A 16,310-nucleotide genomic window follows, 5' to 3' on the forward strand; every position below is an offset into this window, starting at 1 on the left:
ATCCCGTGGCTTGCAACAGCAGACATTTACTTGTACTCCTTGTCTTGCAGGCTAGCTAGAAGGTGGCTTATCGGGGCTATCTGGGCTGGGATGCTCTGCTGGAGTCTGGTTTAACTGGGTTGAGCTCCAGTGTGGCCCACATATGCTTGTTCTGGGACCCAGGCAGAGTTCTCCCAGGGTGACAGCAGAGCCACAAAGGGAGTTTTGGGCTGCACAGTGCAGCCCAGCATCCCTCTAACAGGATAAGTCCTGTGACTGAGGCTGAATTGGCTCTGTCTCTGGCAGAGGGCCTGCAAGTGTGGTGGTGGGAGGGGAGGGGAGGACGAGCCTTCCTGATGGGGCTACATCCTGGCCTCCTTGAGGCCTTCGACCTCACCTGGTGCTTGGCAGAGCTTCCAAGGAGCAGTGTGTTCCTTTGCATTCCCCGCCTCCCCCCTCAGCCTGTGTCCTGTGCATTGGACGGAGGACTGTAGAGCATTAACATGGATGGTGGCACATCAAGCATTATTCGGCTCTATCTTCAAAGTGCCTGGGATTGGACAGGGACTTTCTGTTTCAGGTTCATCACTTGATCTTTCTTTTCTTCTTTATTATTTTTTTAAAACCCTTTGAGTTTCCATTAGCTGATTGGGAAATTAATTATATTTGTCCTAACAAAAGGGATCTTTAGGCATGTGTTTGGACCTGGGCCAGGTAACATGTGGCCCCATGTTTGCTGAGTGTTCCTGTTTCACTGTCTTAACTTTCTCAGTCTCCTCCTGCCCTAGTTTTTGAGGAACCCTGTCCCATGTGACTGGTGTGTGCCTTATGGGGCATCAGGGACAAGTCTGCACTCAGATTGGCCTCTTGGGCCTCAGGCCCTGCTTCCCAAGGCTAGAGGTAGACACTCTGCCCTTCCTTTAACTTGTCCCCTGGCATCCCTGTCCCATACACAGGGATGGAGTGGGGAACTGCTAGCATCTGGTTCTCCCAGATGTGCTTCTTTCACAGCCTCCTGCATCCCATGGTCCATGTTACTCTGGATGGTTTTAGACATTTGAAATAAGATGTGAAACAAATACAATGATTGTATTGGAAGGGAAGGGGAAATTGTCCTAACTTGCAAGTAATAGAGAACTTGTAAGGAATGAGACCTAAATATGACCTGTCTCGGCCTATGCAACAGCCTGATGGAGGCAAAAGAAAAGAATATTGAACCAAAAAAGTCACTACTGATCTGGGATAAGGAAGATAAATGTTATAGATAAGTGGTAGCTGTTCCTGAGTTAACTTACTGGCCTAAAGTTATTCCAGCCAAACTGGCAGTAGGATTTTGCCTGCCAAGTGACAAAACTATCCTAAAATTAGTCCCGTCTGGGGGAAAAACAGGTAAGAGTAGTGAAACAGGTTAAGAGCATTGAAAATAGAGGACCAGGCATGGTAGCACACGCCTGTAATCCCAGCACTTGGGAGGCCGAGTCAGGAGGATCACTGCGAGTTCAAGGCCAGCCTGGGGTACATAGTGAGTTCAAGGCCAGCATGAACTACGTAGCAAGACCCTGTCTCAAAAATCCAAAATAAAAATAAAGTAAAATGTTGAAGATAGGTAAGACTATTGAGTAGCTTTTTAAAAGTGGCTTTTGGAAGGCTGGCTGGTCCTGTCTGCTGTGTGAACTCATTCCCAGCTGTTGTGACCCTGCATGAAGAACTGACCCAGCTATGTCACCCTGGGAGTGGAGACAAGGGGTGGATCCCATTGCAGAGGGAAAGACAGGTGTTGAGCGAACAGTTTGGGGCAGAGGCAGAGCGCTGGTGTTTGGGAGAACCCCACCCAGGCCCCTCCCAAACACTTCCTTCTGCGTAGATTGAACGTTTGGATGAAATAGAGGTAACTATGAAAGAAGTTGGTCTGGGTGGGCCCAGTGGTAGAAGGTTCCACTGGGAGGAAAGCCACATCACCCCCGTGGGAGTGTCAGGCCTGGAGCCAGGAGGTGTGGGAAGACTTGAGAACAGGCAGATTTTTCCACTCTTGAGTGGGTCTGAGAGTCTGGAAACATGAGAAAAGTACATCCTCGTACTTTATCTTCTTTATTTTTCATTTTCCTCAGTTTGTAATGTGTTTACAACTTTATTTTCCCTTGGTTGGTGGATGCAGGCCCCCACCCTGATTCCTGAAGATCCTGGAGGTTTTCCCTCTCCTTCCTCCCCTCTGGCAGACCTCAGATTTTGGTATGTGGGATCACTCCCTGGCGGTCTTGATAAGATAAAGAAAGATGGATCTCTTGGGGCCAGAGGTCTGGCCTGTGCCTAGGAGCCTTCCTATAACTAGCAAATAAGTTTAGAATTTTACATTACTCCGTTAAAATAAGTGTTTATTGGGGCTGGAGATTTAGCTCAGTGGTTTTGCCGCCTGCTGCGCAAGCGCAAGGACCTGAGTTCGATCCCTGGTACCCCCCCCCAAAATAAGTGTTTATGTAAGTGATTACTATGAGCAAAAAACCGTGGCTGTAATCAGAAAAGTGGTGACATTGTGAATCATGTGACCCTTCTGGAAAGCAGTGTAGCAGAATGTATCAAGAGCCATGAGGGGCTGACGGGTTTGCTCTCTTTTGGACAAACTGTACACTGTGCCTGGCAGGTCTGTGGTTAGTGGCTCTGATGTCCCTCAGGCCACTGGGGGTGGGGACCTCAATGCATTCTGCCCACCCAGGCTGGGATCAGCCACCACCAGTGAGAGTGTGCAGATTCTACAGGAACATCATGCAGAGAAGTCACAGTGGATTTTAGTTGTCAAAAGTCAGATACCAAATTCTTTTTTAAAAATTTTTCTCCAGAGAATAGTTTACTTGAAGTGCATAAGTGAAACAAATCAGTGTTATACAAAATAATGAATTTTTGAACTTTTATTTATAAAATTCCATAAACTACTAAACATAACAACAAAGAATTCCTGGCTTCCATCTTACATAACTAGAAAAATAAATTATTTTAATAGCTATCTAAATCTGCCTCTTGCTTCCAGAGAAATGAATGTATGCTATCTACATATTTTCAAACTGTCTCTAACATTTACAGAATTACAAGTAAATAGTGCTGTATTTTTTTTTTTTGGTACCGGGGATCGAACTCAGAACCTTGTGCTTGCAAGGCGGGCGGCAGAACCACTGAGCTAAATCCCCAGTCCTGAGTGCTGTATTTTTGTACAGAACTGGAAACAGTCCATTAAGAAGCTAATTTCTAGAAACTTTCTACTTGTAAGAACTGAACTTCATAAAATAAACACATTTTATAAATCTTGTAATTCAGGTAATTTAATTATGATTAATCTGTGGAAATATATAGTACAACTTTGTCAATCAGCCACAATTAAGTACAAGTATACATGGAAAGGAATTTTACTATGGGATACCAGATTCTTTAAATAACATGCCAACATGAAAGACAAAGACATTAGATTAAGTGACAAGGATATAAAAACTAACTTTAGGAAATATAAGGTCTTCCCCTAGGATCTCTAAGGATTGCAAAATCTGAAAGTTCAAGTCCCTGATATAAAATGCCTCCGTGTTTGCACATAACCTGTGCACACCCTCCTGCATGCTTTCCGTCATCTCTAGATTATTTCCATCACTGAATGTAAAGTGAGTGCTGTGTTCTTTAGGGAGTAATGACAGTGAAAGTCTGTATGTTTGGTAGAGATGCAGTTTTTAAATAGTACTGTATTTCCGATCTGCAGTGGCTTGAACCCATGGGTGGGAATCCATGCATAGAGTGGACTGTTTCACAGTGAGAAGTCCAGTTGTTCTCTGATTGTCTTTTTGTCTGCATTGTGGTAATGTTTTATCCTTCAAAAGTCAAAAAACTACCCTAAAGAAGGTGCTGGCTCTTGTGGCTGTGACATCACCCCCTGGAGTCAGAAGCACCTGTTGGAAGGTTCTCTGAGGGCCCTTGGGTGGGAATTTCAGGAGCTGTTGTAGTAGATCATTTCTGCTTAAAACGCTTCTTGTTAAATGACCTTCTGAAATCATTTTAGCTTCATAGAATTGGGGGTTGATGTGTTATCTTAAATTCTCTGTTCATTGCAAAAACATAAGGCAATCATGCACTCTCAGATGTTAACACAATCCAGGAAGCACCTAGTGGAGGGGCTGTTGAGGTGCTTCTCTTGGAGCTCAGGATGTAGGGGTGGAGCTGCAGAGCACAGAACTGAGAGGGCAAGGACCATAGTGGCACAAGCTGGGAGGGTCCCCCTAGGACTTTCAGGGCAGGTGTTGGCCTTGGGCCTGGGGGAGTTCCTGCTGTTGAGGCCGCATGATGGTCAAGCACCACAAGTCAGGCAGCCTGAAGTGTGTTCGTGAACACAGAAGGGAGTAGCAGCATGCATGGCCAGGTGTAGGGCCCAGGTGACAGCACATGTGTTCAGCTGACTTCCCATGACAGAGGGTATGGGTGAGGCTCCAAGGTATCCCTAATGTTCTTGCAGCCCCAGGTAGAAGGCTCCTTGCCTCTACAGAAAGTGGCATTGGAATTCCCTTTCCTTGTCCAGAGCTCAGTTCCTGCTGCGACCCTGCAGGAGGAAGCCCCTCCCCACCACCTGGGCAGGCATCCCCGCAGCTCCTGCAGTGGGGTTACACTGGGATGGCAGTTTGGTGTTCCTGGAATGACAGGCTATGAGGGGGCCACGGCCAGCCTAGGTGGTGATGGAGGTGAAGCGTCCAGCCTTTTCAGTAGGCCTTTGGGGCATGGGTCAGAGCCTGTGTGGCCACTGCCAAACCAGAACAGAGGAGAGTGGGTCTGGGAGTCACCCGTCCTCAGGAGCATGGTGTGCCTATCTCTGGGTAGCGCTGGGCCCATCATGGCATGTTTGTGTAGATGTACGTGAGCTACCTGCTCTCCTTGGGGCTGGGCTGTCCTTGACCAGGGAACCCATTTGGATTTTCCTCATGGGCTTGTCACAGTCTGCTTATTCCTCAGCACAAATGTGTTTTCTGCTCTTTCTGGCTGATGGGCTCCAAGGATGTTCCCTAACTTCCTTGTCACCATTGTCTTCTGAGGACCCAGCCACTGCCAGATGGGGGGGAACAAGAAGGGCTGGGCAGAGCTGATATGCTGGTGCACATCCGTAATCTGAGAAGTCCGGGAGGTTGAGGCAGGATTGCAAGTTTGAGCTTTCCCTAGGTAGTTGAGTGACTTAACGAGATCCTGTCTCAAAATAAAAAGGGCTAGGGATGTGGCTCAGTGTAAAGGGCCTGGTACGATCAGGACAGAAGCCCCAGAGTGGCCCAATAGGTGTGTGCCTTTGTCCTCACAGCAACTTGGGTGTCTAGTATACAGATACAGATGTAGGAAATACCAGACAGCGTCTTGCTGCAGATGGCTGATTTCGTTCAGGGCTCGCTCTGACAAGACCCCCAGGAAACCTGGTGGTGAGGCTCACTGGCCCTTCTCCATGCTGGAACTCTGGCATTGGCAGCCATGTTCCTCTGGTTGGCAAGGCTGTGGTCATCCTGGCTGGCCTGTCTTTGGCCAGGACTGAGTTGCTTCCATCCAGAGCCTGTTGTACCCTGGGGACCACATGTGCCCAGCCCAAGGGCACTGTGGGCAGAACTCCTGGTGGGCTGATTGGGCTTGGGCATCCAGCAGTATTGGGAGGGGCACGTAAGGTGGCCTGATGACAGGGCTGCAGGGACCAGGGCAAAGCTTGGGTGGTGAGTTCCTGTCGGCCGACAAGTTTGGACCAGGCTGCGTGGTGCGGGGGGAGGCTGTCCATGAGTCTAGTGACCTTGACTTGGGCAGGGGTGGCTCTAGGGCCATGAGCTTTTGTCAGCAGGCAGTAGCAAGGGTGTAAGGCTATGCTGTCCACTGAGAACCACTGCTGAATGAGCTGTTGGAGTCACCATTTAAATCACATGCTCAGAACAGTGCCCATTTGAGGAAGGTGGCCCCTGGGTGACTTGCAGGTGGTCCTGCAAGGATGGCATCACACACAGCCCTCCCTGCCTGGTCCTGGCTGCCTGATGTCCTCCATGTCACAGGTGGATGCTACAAGTAGGGTCACCATGCATGACTGGTGCCAGAACTGGAGGGAGCTTTGCCCGTCTTGTCTGGCACCTGGCCATTGCCCCCAGGGACCCTCAGGCAGGAGACAGGCACAGGGCAGCTTCCTCAGCCCACACTGGACCCCTGCCAGGCGCCTGCTCTGATTTTCCTACAAGAGAGTATCAGGCCACAAGACAGATTTTTGCCACTTGTCCATAGCTGCATTTGACAGTGAACACCTGCTTCCTAATCCTTGCTTTTTAAGATTTATTATTACATAAATACATGTTTCCAGTGAGCAGAATTCAGTCATCTAGGAGCATGGAAGGTGAACTTTAAAAGTCTGTCTTCCCACTCCCTCCCAGTCATCACCTGCTCCCTGGGGGCCCAGCAGACAGCCTGTGTGTCACATGCACACTGGTGCACACAGCTTAGAAACCGCTCCCCACCTCGCAGGGTCCAGTGACATCTCTCCACGTCGCTTTCCAAAGCTGCACCTTCAGCTGCATAACATCCTGTAGCGTGAATGTATCGTGATTTGTTTAAATGACACTTAAGTAGCATGCAGGCTTTTTTGGCTGCTGAAATTAGCACTGCAGTGATACACATATATTGCATGTGAGTGCCTCTATAAAGCAAATTCCTAGAAATGTAATTGCTGAGTCAAAAGGTGGGTATGTTTTAAATTTAAGAAACAATGTTCCATTGCTCTCTGAAAACATCTCACAATTTATGATGAGAACCCCTGAGATGATTTTCTGAGTTAATCACTGCTCACGTGCTTCTGCTGTGGTGTTGTGGAAATGATTCTAAGTTTGGGGGTACATTATAGACCCCGGCATAAGTGAGGAGAAACCACTGGCCTATAAAACACAAGGAATGTATAATTTTTCTAAATGTTTGGAGAAGAGGCAATTTGCAGAATCCCCAAGAAACAAACTCTGCAGAACTAGAGGCCCTAGATTTTGGGGTGGATTTTGTCAGCGGATCACAAGCCCAGCCCTGTGTGGAGGGCCTTAGGGAAGCTGTGTTTCTTACATGGAAAGCATACATGATTGCGGTTTTTTTTTTTTAAATGTGTTTTTGTTCTCAGATTTAGTCTCTGCCCTTGTAATTATGGCGGCTAACCTCCTGGCCGAGCCTGGGCTGCATCAATTGCGTACTGGTCAGGACCTTGGCCATGCGCTGTTGACCTCCTTCCTAGCATCCTGCTTTGAGGCTGGATCCTGCAGCGTGGCCTGTGCCCTGGACAGTGAGCTTGAGCTCAGCAGCTGGGGCTTCTGTCTGCACTGTGGCTCCCTCTGTGTTGCTTCCTGGGAGGCTGAGGCCTGGTCCCAGCTGCAGAGCCCACACAATGACCCATGGCTTCCTACCTCATGAGAAAAGGAGTGCCCAGGGCTGGGGCTTCTCCCTTAGACCGTGGGGTGGCTTTGTGGAAACCATTTTTCCAGGTTGTCACACAAACCGGTTTTACTGCGGGATCAGAAGGCCACCGTGTCAAGGCCCAGGAGAGCCCCACCAAGCTGGTGAGGTAGACGGCATTTGTGGGAACAGGCAGTTACAAGGCCTAGTATCGCCATGTTGTCAAACAAGGACATCTCGGGAAGGTAGAATTCTGGGTTAATTCTTCTTGGGGGTTTTTCTAGCATCTCCAAGCAGCAGGAATGGGATCAGAGCAAGTGAACCATTGGGTGGTGGGGGTGTCAGGAGCTCCTTACTATGTGCAGCCTTGCTGGGCCACCATTCCATCTTTGCCGGATGTGTGGACATGTACAACAGTGTAGAATCGAATTCTCTGTGCTGACAGGGCAGAGGTCAGAATGTGCAGGGAGGAAGCTCACCAGGAAGCTGAGCACTGTCTTCACTGATTGCAACTCCCACCTGTCTGCCCTCCAGGTGTCCTGGGCTGCTCTGAGGTATGCACTCTGTGGTGCTCCATCCCTGCACAGATCCCACGCCATCCTGTGAGGTGGATTCATATTCTCAGCTCAAACTTCACTCCAGCCCCATGGTCAATAGTTGGCCCTGCCCCTTGTCCTTCCTTGGGCACCATGGTATGTGTGGAGATGAAGTCTTCACCGTTTTTCTTTGGGCCTTAACTCAGTTTCTCAGGGTCTGAAGCTCTGAAGAAAGCTGAAGGATTTTGGAGCCTAAATTCACTTTCTGGGTACATTCTTCAAACCCAGCTTTTTCTTTTCTTCTTCTTCTTTTAAAGGAGAACAAAAAGAGCCCCTAGGGAAGCAAGCCAAGTATCAGTGTGAAAAGCTGCGAGATGACATTCTTCCAGAAGTCTCCATTCAGTCACCTTAAAGCCTGGCAGTGCTGGGGCATTCTCAGAGGGAGAGCTAGGGTCATAAGCCCCTAGTCCTCCTGCAGGCGTTAGCTGGAATCCTGGTTGTCACTGAAAGCGTCTCTCTGCACCACCCTTGTGTGCTGAGGCAGCCCAAGGAGGGACTGCCACTCTTAAAAAATACTGTGATGTGTGAGATTTTTTTCCAGGTATAAAATTATTTTTAATTCTGGGGTAAAGAACAGAAGTATAAAGAGGAAAACAAAGTCATTCAGTCTATAGGATATTTTAAAATTCCATTAGATGCCATTTAATGCACATCCTCTTAATTTGCTAACAGATTTAATGTTTCCTCCACCCAGAGATAACGGCCTCAATATGGCTCCAGATAGGTTGTTCTTGACGTTGTTCTTAGGTCATTGCACTTGAACCTCCTGACAACAGGGGTCAAGTGTAGCTGCTCCTCCTCAGCCTGCCTCCCATAGGAGGGCAGTGGGTCCCGCCCAGGCCTGCCTCTGTTGCAGGTGATGCTGGTGGGTGAGATAAGAGGAACTGGGTTTGTCCACTGATGCATTTGGTGGCACTTTCTTTCTGCATGGGCCTTATAAACATCACGTCCCCTACAAGCTTCCTGGTTGCAGTCCATAGACATGCAGAGCGAGAGATCCCATAGGTGACATTGGCCCAAGTGCCTCATTCCTGAGGTAGCGGGGCTGCAGTCAGCAGGCGAGGGGACTTGTTCTCAGTCTCAAGATCTCGGATTGTAGGCTGCTGCATTGCTTGGCTTTGAGGAGGCACAGGGAGCCCTTGCTGCACCCTGGACCTGCACCTTTTACCCCAGACCTGATTTGGCCGGGGTATGGGGGCTGGGCATGGAATCTGCTCAGGTTGGGGTCTGACCTCTTTCCTGTGGAGGGTACAGTATGTGGGATGGGGAGCCCAGCAGCTGTTGGGCCTGCATCCACACATCCAGGAGATGCCTTCAGAATGGGTCTCAACAGTCCCCAAGAAGACAAGTGACTTGGCTGTTGGATTCTCCCCCAGGCCCCTTGTCAAGTTGCACATCAGGGTTCCTGGGCACAGCTCTTCCCTGGCTGCCCACCTCCAGCTTTGTCCCTCTGGGGATCCTGAAGTCACTCTCCTGTACTGCCAACCTCTTTCCCTCCTAGCCTTCTTGCTCTTTGCCTACAGAATGAAGCACACATCCCTGGGGCTATGAAGCCTGCCCCTCCAGCTACACTTCCTGCCTCCTGGGAGCCCGGTGAGCTGGGCCCAGGAGGCTTCCGTGCCTTTCCCGGGCTGCTGCCCTTCCCATAGCTCCGGTGCTGCTGCCTCCTCAAGCAGTGCTTGGCTTAGACACCCCTGCCTGGAGATCTTTTCTGGCTCTGCTGCCATAGTTACTTCCCTGGGCTCCCTGCAAGTTGCTCTTGCAGCTTGACCGCCCTGTGCACTGCCTCTTAGTTGCCACCCCACTCTTTCTTCTTCAGGCTTGGCTTTTCAGTTGCCAGGTACACAGTAGATGCATACCTCATGTTTGGAGAGCAGCTGACCTGCCTGCTCTGGGCATTGGCTGGACACCTGCAGTGACAGCTGGGGTTGAGCTGGAACCTTTTAATCGGCTGCACAGGGCCAAGGCCAAATGCCCTCTTGGTAGCCCTTAGCTACCAGCAGGCTTGGCAGGTGGCATGGAATTGCTGGTACCTTCCCTTGTTGGCGGGGGAGTGGCCTCACATACAGGAGCACTCCAGGCTCGCAGCTACTGACCAGTGTTGGGCTGCTGACATCTGTGGCTGAGGCCTGACCTTTGGAAGCCTGGGGATTATGCAGGTGAAGCGAAAAGTCTACTCGTAAGACCCACAGTGGACAGTAGGAGAGAAAGAGACTCTTTGCAACACAAGTTTAATTCTAGGTGGTGAAGCCTTCTTGTGTGGTCATGGAAGGCAGTATAGTTTTGAAACCTGGGATGTTATGCACCTTATCAGAGCCCTTGCATGCTTCTTGGTGGGGGCACATTACATTTTAACCTGCCATTGAGGAAGGGATGATCGTCAATCCCACATCCCAGACCAGGGCACAGTGGCAAAGAGTGTCGGCGGACACAGGTGGGAAGCAGCTGAGTTGAAGTCCCAGCCCAGGCCAACCTGGCTCTTGAAGCCTTGCTCTGATCAAGGGCAGAGGTGACCTGACCAGACCTGGCCCATGGATGGATGGGTTTGTTTAGCCCCACAGTGGTGGTTTTATTCCTTCTTTTTTTTTTTTTTTTTTGGTACCGGGGATCAAACTCAGGTCCTTGCGCTTGCGCAGCAGGCTGGGAAACCACTGAGCTAAATCCCTGGCCCTCCTTCATTTGTTTTTCAATGGAGTAAAGGTCAGGAGATGGCACCTGAATGTCTCTCAGTCTGGAAGCCTGAGGGTGCTGGCCCAGAGCTTCTATGGAGCTTCCTTGGGGACAAAGGGCCTGGCCTGCGTTGGTGAGACATGGCTGCTCTCCCCCAGGCCCCGAACTGGCTATCCTCCCCCTCTCAACCTCCCGTAGGCCAGGCACTGGCCGGAGGCAGGGTCCTGAGGAGCCAGCAGCCTCCTATGGAGCTCCCTTCCTGAGTCTCTGTGGAGTCTGTGGTTAACAGATTGCACATTGTATTTGGCAGATTGATCGCAGTGGCTTTGAAGTTCACCAGACCAGGGATTGCTGGAGATGTCAGTAGGCGCTGGGTGTGTGGCAGGCTTCCAGTTGGAGCCCTGTGTGACTGGTGCACCCAGGGGTCCAGGCGCTCTGCTTCCCGCTTCTAAGTGCTGTGCTTTTTTCTTTGTTTTACTGCCCCTAATCTGAGAAGAGAGGTGGTACAGTTCTTAAAAGATTTAATGAAAAACATTTTATAAAGTTGTGGCCCTCTAAAGATCATGTAAAAGAGAGTTTGTATGAGCATGACAAAGGCCAGGGAAGTTTCTGGGGGTCAGGGGAGATTGTTAAAGTTTGCTCTGCATAGCTTTGGATTGTGTCACTTGTTACAAACATTTTATTTCAGAACTAGGGATCGAACCAGGGCCTACATACCAACATCTGCAGCCCTTTAAAAAAAATTTTTTTTTTCGGTAATGGGGATCAAACTCAGGACCTTGCACCTTTGAGGCAGGCGTGGTATCACTGAGCTAAATCCCCAGTCCTCCTTTTTTAAGATTTTGAGAGAAGGACAAAATTTAAAAGTTATCCATGCTGGATTTGAACTTACAGTCCTCCTGCCTTAGCCTCCCAGAGTGCAGGGATTACAAACATGCACCACCACTCCCACCTACTAGTGTTTAGTTTTTAGGTTAAAATGTCTAGCAAAATATAATGCAATTACACTCCATAGTTTTAACAACAGTCCACTAGAATGCCACTCTCGATCACCCTTGCAAACACTGGACAGAAAGTGCAGGAGGGAGTGGATGGTATGGGGCTTCCAGGGTGGAAGTGAGGTGTGGGTAGAAGACTGCCTCATTGGCACCAGTCAGATGTTTCCCTCCTAGCAGTGCATGACCCTGGGCCTAAGGCATCGTCCAGTAGTGAGCTCAGGAGAGGACAGAGCCCTGGGTCATGCTGGGGCTTCTGGTTTTGCCAGGATATGGCAGGGGCTGTTTTGGGATCCCCAGGGCTAAAGGCAGTAGAACAGTCAGCATAGTAGGAACAATCTGAACCCACACACTGAGCCCTATAGGTAATTTAAATGTCCACTGAACACGTTAGTACTGACTAACAAGACACAAATGGAATGAATTTTAATGACGTATTTAACCCAGTGTTCCCAGATATCATTCCAACATGCAGTCAGTGTGTAACACGATTACAGATGTTTTGCATTCCTTTTTTTTTTTTAAGCTACGTCTTTAAGGTCTGGTATAAATGTCCTACTTGTCGTCCTTGAGTCACATGAGCCACTTTGCAGTACTCAGTGCCTGGACCCTTGTAGTCAGGAGAGGAAATGGCTCCCCCCACACCTTGGGTCTGTGACTCCCTCTCCAGACGACAGACAAACATCAGCAGTGAATGCACATCTGGAGCGCGGGGTGGTGTGGGGCCAGGCAGGGATCTCAGAACCAGAATCAGGCCAGTGGGGATTCCCGAGCTCGCTTGCAGGGATTTTGTTTTATTTTGGCCTGGCAGAAATCAAAATTTTTTCCAGGGTGTACTTACCAGCTGACCATTGCAATGACCACACGTTGCCCACTCCCCTGGCACCCTTGTGCTCTCAGGCCTTTAATGTTGAGGTGGCTGTTTTTAATCTCCAAGCTTCACCAGGATAAGAAGTTATAAAATAAAGGTGCTCATAGCAACCAGCTCGCCCACATCCCACATTCCTGTTATTAAGGTATCACACTAAGTGCTTCAACTTGTAATGAAAATATTGTGACTCGTAAGTGAAAATATTGTGACAAGTCAGAGAATTCAGGGTTGCTATGGAAACCTTCCCCACTCCTCTTCTGGTCCCCTTCCCCTCTCCCCTGTCCAGCTTGGCTGCAGGCTACTCTGCTCCCTTTGTTTCAGCACTTAGGCCTCTTTTCAAGGGTGGGAGGGCTCAGGCCTTTGCTGGAGGAATGCCATCGAGTTCTGCCTTTCTTGCCTTACAGGCTGCTCCTCTGAGAGCCCTGATGAGAGGGAAACGCTTGTGTGCACTTGAGTGTGTCATGTGCACTTGAGTGTACCTGTATGCATGCATGCGGCGAGGGTGGTCAGGAGTTTTTCCACAGTGAGAAGTGGCTGTTGGCCAGAGGCTCTGTGTCCTAGGTGTCCCTTGTGGGCTGGTGCGCTCACAGGCCCATCCTGGAGGAAGCCAGCCCAGCTTCACCTCTCCCAGGCTTGTCACTGCCTGAGTTTCACCGAGGGAGAGCTGGAGATGGTGTGTGACCTGGGTGTGTGGACACGGCCTCCCCTGGCTGTCCATTCCTCGCTGTGTCTCGGGTGTGTGGTCTTCAGGTCCATCAGGGTCCCCAGGGGCATAGGGCTAGGTCACAGCCTATTGGGAACAACCTGCTGAGCCACGCAGGCTGAGAGCTGATCCAAGACTTTTGCTGGAAAAAGAAAAAAGGAGAAGTAACCCTTTGGGGAAGTGTGTCTTGTTTATCTCTACTCAGGTTCATCTTGATGATAAAAAAGGGTCCTGACTCACAGCCCAGGCTAGCACTGTCTTCCAGCAAGTTAGAAAGATGGTGTGACCCGCATTTGGCCACAATCAGTGCCCTAAAAAGAGCAGGAGGCCCAGGCCAGCCCCCTACTCCAGCCTGCTCGCCCTGGGCAGGCACCCTGTGACCGTGTTAGCTATTTTGGGGTGTGAGGGTAAGCTCCTGCTTCTTCCCACTTCAGGGCCCCCCGATGCCAACAGCCCTCTCTACCTACCCTACAAGACGCTGGTCTCCATGGTTGGAACCATGGCGTTCAATGAGGGTGAGGCCCAGCGGCTCATCGAGATCCTGTCTGAGAAGGCTGGTGTCATCCAGGACACCTGGCACAAGGTGAGTCTCCCTTACCCCTGGCCATACCACAGCTGCCCCTCTGCCTCTCCCTCCAGTCCCCAGTCCACCCAGCCTCCCCCAGTTTACTGAGCTGCAAAGAGAAGATCCCAAAACATTGCTGGTTCTCCATCCCAGAGGAGTCCTGTGCTCCTGCCCTGCTTGGGCATGTGGGTCACCTGGCCACCCAAATTGGGTGGCTGTTGAGGGTGGGGGTGGGGCGTGGGCAGCTTCTGCATTGCATGGGGCCTGCATGCACACAGGAGCAGGTGCCTAGTGGGTTTGTGACTAGCTCAGGGTGTGGGAAGGAAGGTAGAGGGAGCCCGTAACGAGCATGACACCACTGGTTCTTGCACTGTCCAGCAAGGGTGGACTGTGTGCTCACTCTGATGCTGTGTGCTCACACGAATCTTAACCTGGGCTGGGATTTGGGGTGACTCTGCTGGAGAGTGGTGGCCAGATGAGTGCTGGTGGGTGTTCTGAGAGCCAGGGTCAGGTTCCCTCCCGGCCCCTTCTTGCTGTCCCTGGATCCCACTGATGTGGGAGCTCCTTGCTCAGGGTGGGAGGCCACTGTCCCCAGAGTCCCTTCCCCCAACCTCATTCCTGCACTGTGGTCAGGTGCTCCCAGTCTGCAGGCCCTGGCTCAGCAGGTCTGGAAAGCCATGGTCCTGAAAGCTACCCAGGATCTCTACACAAGGATCTGGGAGGCCCCAGGGGGTGGGTGACCGGGCAGGGCCTCCTCTTCCTCATCTGTGCCTGATGGGGTGGAATGGCTGGCCTTAAAGCCTTGTTCCTGCACTGGCAGGTGCATGGGCCTCTGCTCTTGTTGGGCTACCTAGGTGGGGACAGGCTGGGTGTTGACACAGCTCCGTGGGTGTTTCCAGGCCACTCAGAAGGGAGACCCCGTGGTGATTCTGAAACGTCAGCTGGAAGAGAAGGAAAAACTGCTGGCCACAGAGCAGGAGGATGCGGCTGTAGCCAAGAGCAAACTGAGGGAACTCAACAAGGTACAGCCGGAGCCAGGAAGCCTCCCCTCCCCAAGGTCCCCGGACTTCAAGGCTGTGGCTGCCCTAGGTCACAGCCATGGGCTCAGGTGGGCTCTGAGGTGGAGCTGTGCCACCCGGCAGGGGGCTGTTCTCGAGCCCTGGGTGATGCGACTGAAGATATCTGCTATGGGGAGACAGCCGGGTGTGGGGAGGGTCCCTGTGGGATCTGGCATCTCAGTTTGTGACGGATGACCTGAACAGGCTGTCATCAGGCATCTCATGGTAACGAACTGTCCTGCCAACATCCCTAGGAAGGAGGCGGGACACAGACGATCCATGGTTGTTTGCTTGAGAGTTGGGTCTTGGGCAGAGGATGCTACCTCTGTCCCTGTTCTGCCTGCCACGGCATGATGTGCAGGGACACACTGGCTCCTCAGGACCAGCCGCTGGGAAGGGCAAGGGTGAGCTCAGCAGCAGTCGGTGGCAGGTCCACACCACATGGGCCTGACTGAGGACTTGGTTCAGGTGTGTCAGGACCCTGCCGAGTTGGTGGGGTCTCTCCCGAGGAGCCCTGGTGCCCCAGTGTTCCCTACATAGGACATCCACACCAGCCTGCCTACAGCCCTTCCTGTGGGCGCCTCCAGCTGCTCGGTGAGAATCGGAAGCAGACAGTTTGCTTTTCCTGTCCTGAATTTGGAGGACGCCTCTGTGAGGCAGACAGCAGAGGTGTTGGGTGGGGGACAGGAAGAAGGAAGATGAGCATTTGGATGGTGTAGCCAGGAGCGGGGCAGAGATAGATTGGCCTCTGGGGCCTTCTGTCCCCAAGCCCTCTGTTCCCAGTCCAGGATGTGGCTGCTGGCCTTCCCTGGAGCTGTCCTGGTTGTGGATCATTCCCTGGCTCCCGAGGGCTGGTCCCCTCTTGGTCCACACCACGTCTCATGGGTCAGCAGACCTGTGCCCCCAGGGGAAGAGTCTAAAACCACAATGGCAGCAACCCCAGGGCACCCTCACCAGGTGTGCACACCATCCTGCCCTCCAGTTGGGGTGCTAGAATTTACCCCTGGCAATGTAAGTTTCTCATCTTCCCCCGGCATGGCCCTTGGCTCTGAGTTGAAGTTGAATGTCACGTCCAACCACGTCTGTGTCCCTCATCATGTCTCCACTCCACAGCCCGAGGAGGGCCCCTTGGATTCCTTGATGCTTCCTGAAAGGACCCTCAAGCTCTGCCACTGGGCCACAGCCCTCAGCCCCAAGTCTGCATGTGGAGCAATACCTGCCACACCCACTGTGCCTCCTCCCCCCTCATGCCCTTCTATACACACACCTGCCATCCTGCACATGCCCTTCCAGCTCCCTCTATTCTGGCCTGTTGTGGCTCTCGCTTCTCCGAGCCTCCCATGCCCTCCTTGTAGGCTGTCTAGACACTTCCTTCTTAGCCAAGGAGGTTTGGCCTCCTCCTTCACAAGCCTCCTAGAGCTCTGTCCCTGTCCCACACAGAGGTCACTGTTGTAGTGAGGTGTCACCTACCT

General features: G+C 51.4%; 1 protein-coding gene across 4 annotated transcripts in view; it reads left to right on the forward strand.

Annotated features, from left to right (window-relative positions):
• Rrbp1 (ribosome binding protein 1) overlaps positions 1–16,310 on the forward strand; it is a 53,773-nt gene that overhangs the window by 23,530 nt on the left and 13,933 nt on the right. For all 4 annotated transcript variants that reach the window (XM_087188640.1, XM_087188641.1, XM_087188642.1 and 1 more), the window contains exons 3-4: positions 13,650–13,798; positions 14,680–14,802. In XM_087188640.1, coding sequence (XP_087044766.1) covers positions 13,650–13,798; positions 14,680–14,802 — 272 coding nt within the window. The remainder of the gene's footprint in view (positions 1–13,649; positions 13,799–14,679; positions 14,803–16,310) is intronic.

This window comes from Heterocephalus glaber, unplaced genomic scaffold, assembly GCF_053883595.1.
Source record: "Heterocephalus glaber isolate CG9 unplaced genomic scaffold, H.glaber_assembly_v1.0 deba00001532, whole genome shotgun sequence".
NCBI classification, from domain to species: Eukaryota; Metazoa; Chordata; class Mammalia; order Rodentia; family Bathyergidae; genus Heterocephalus; species Heterocephalus glaber.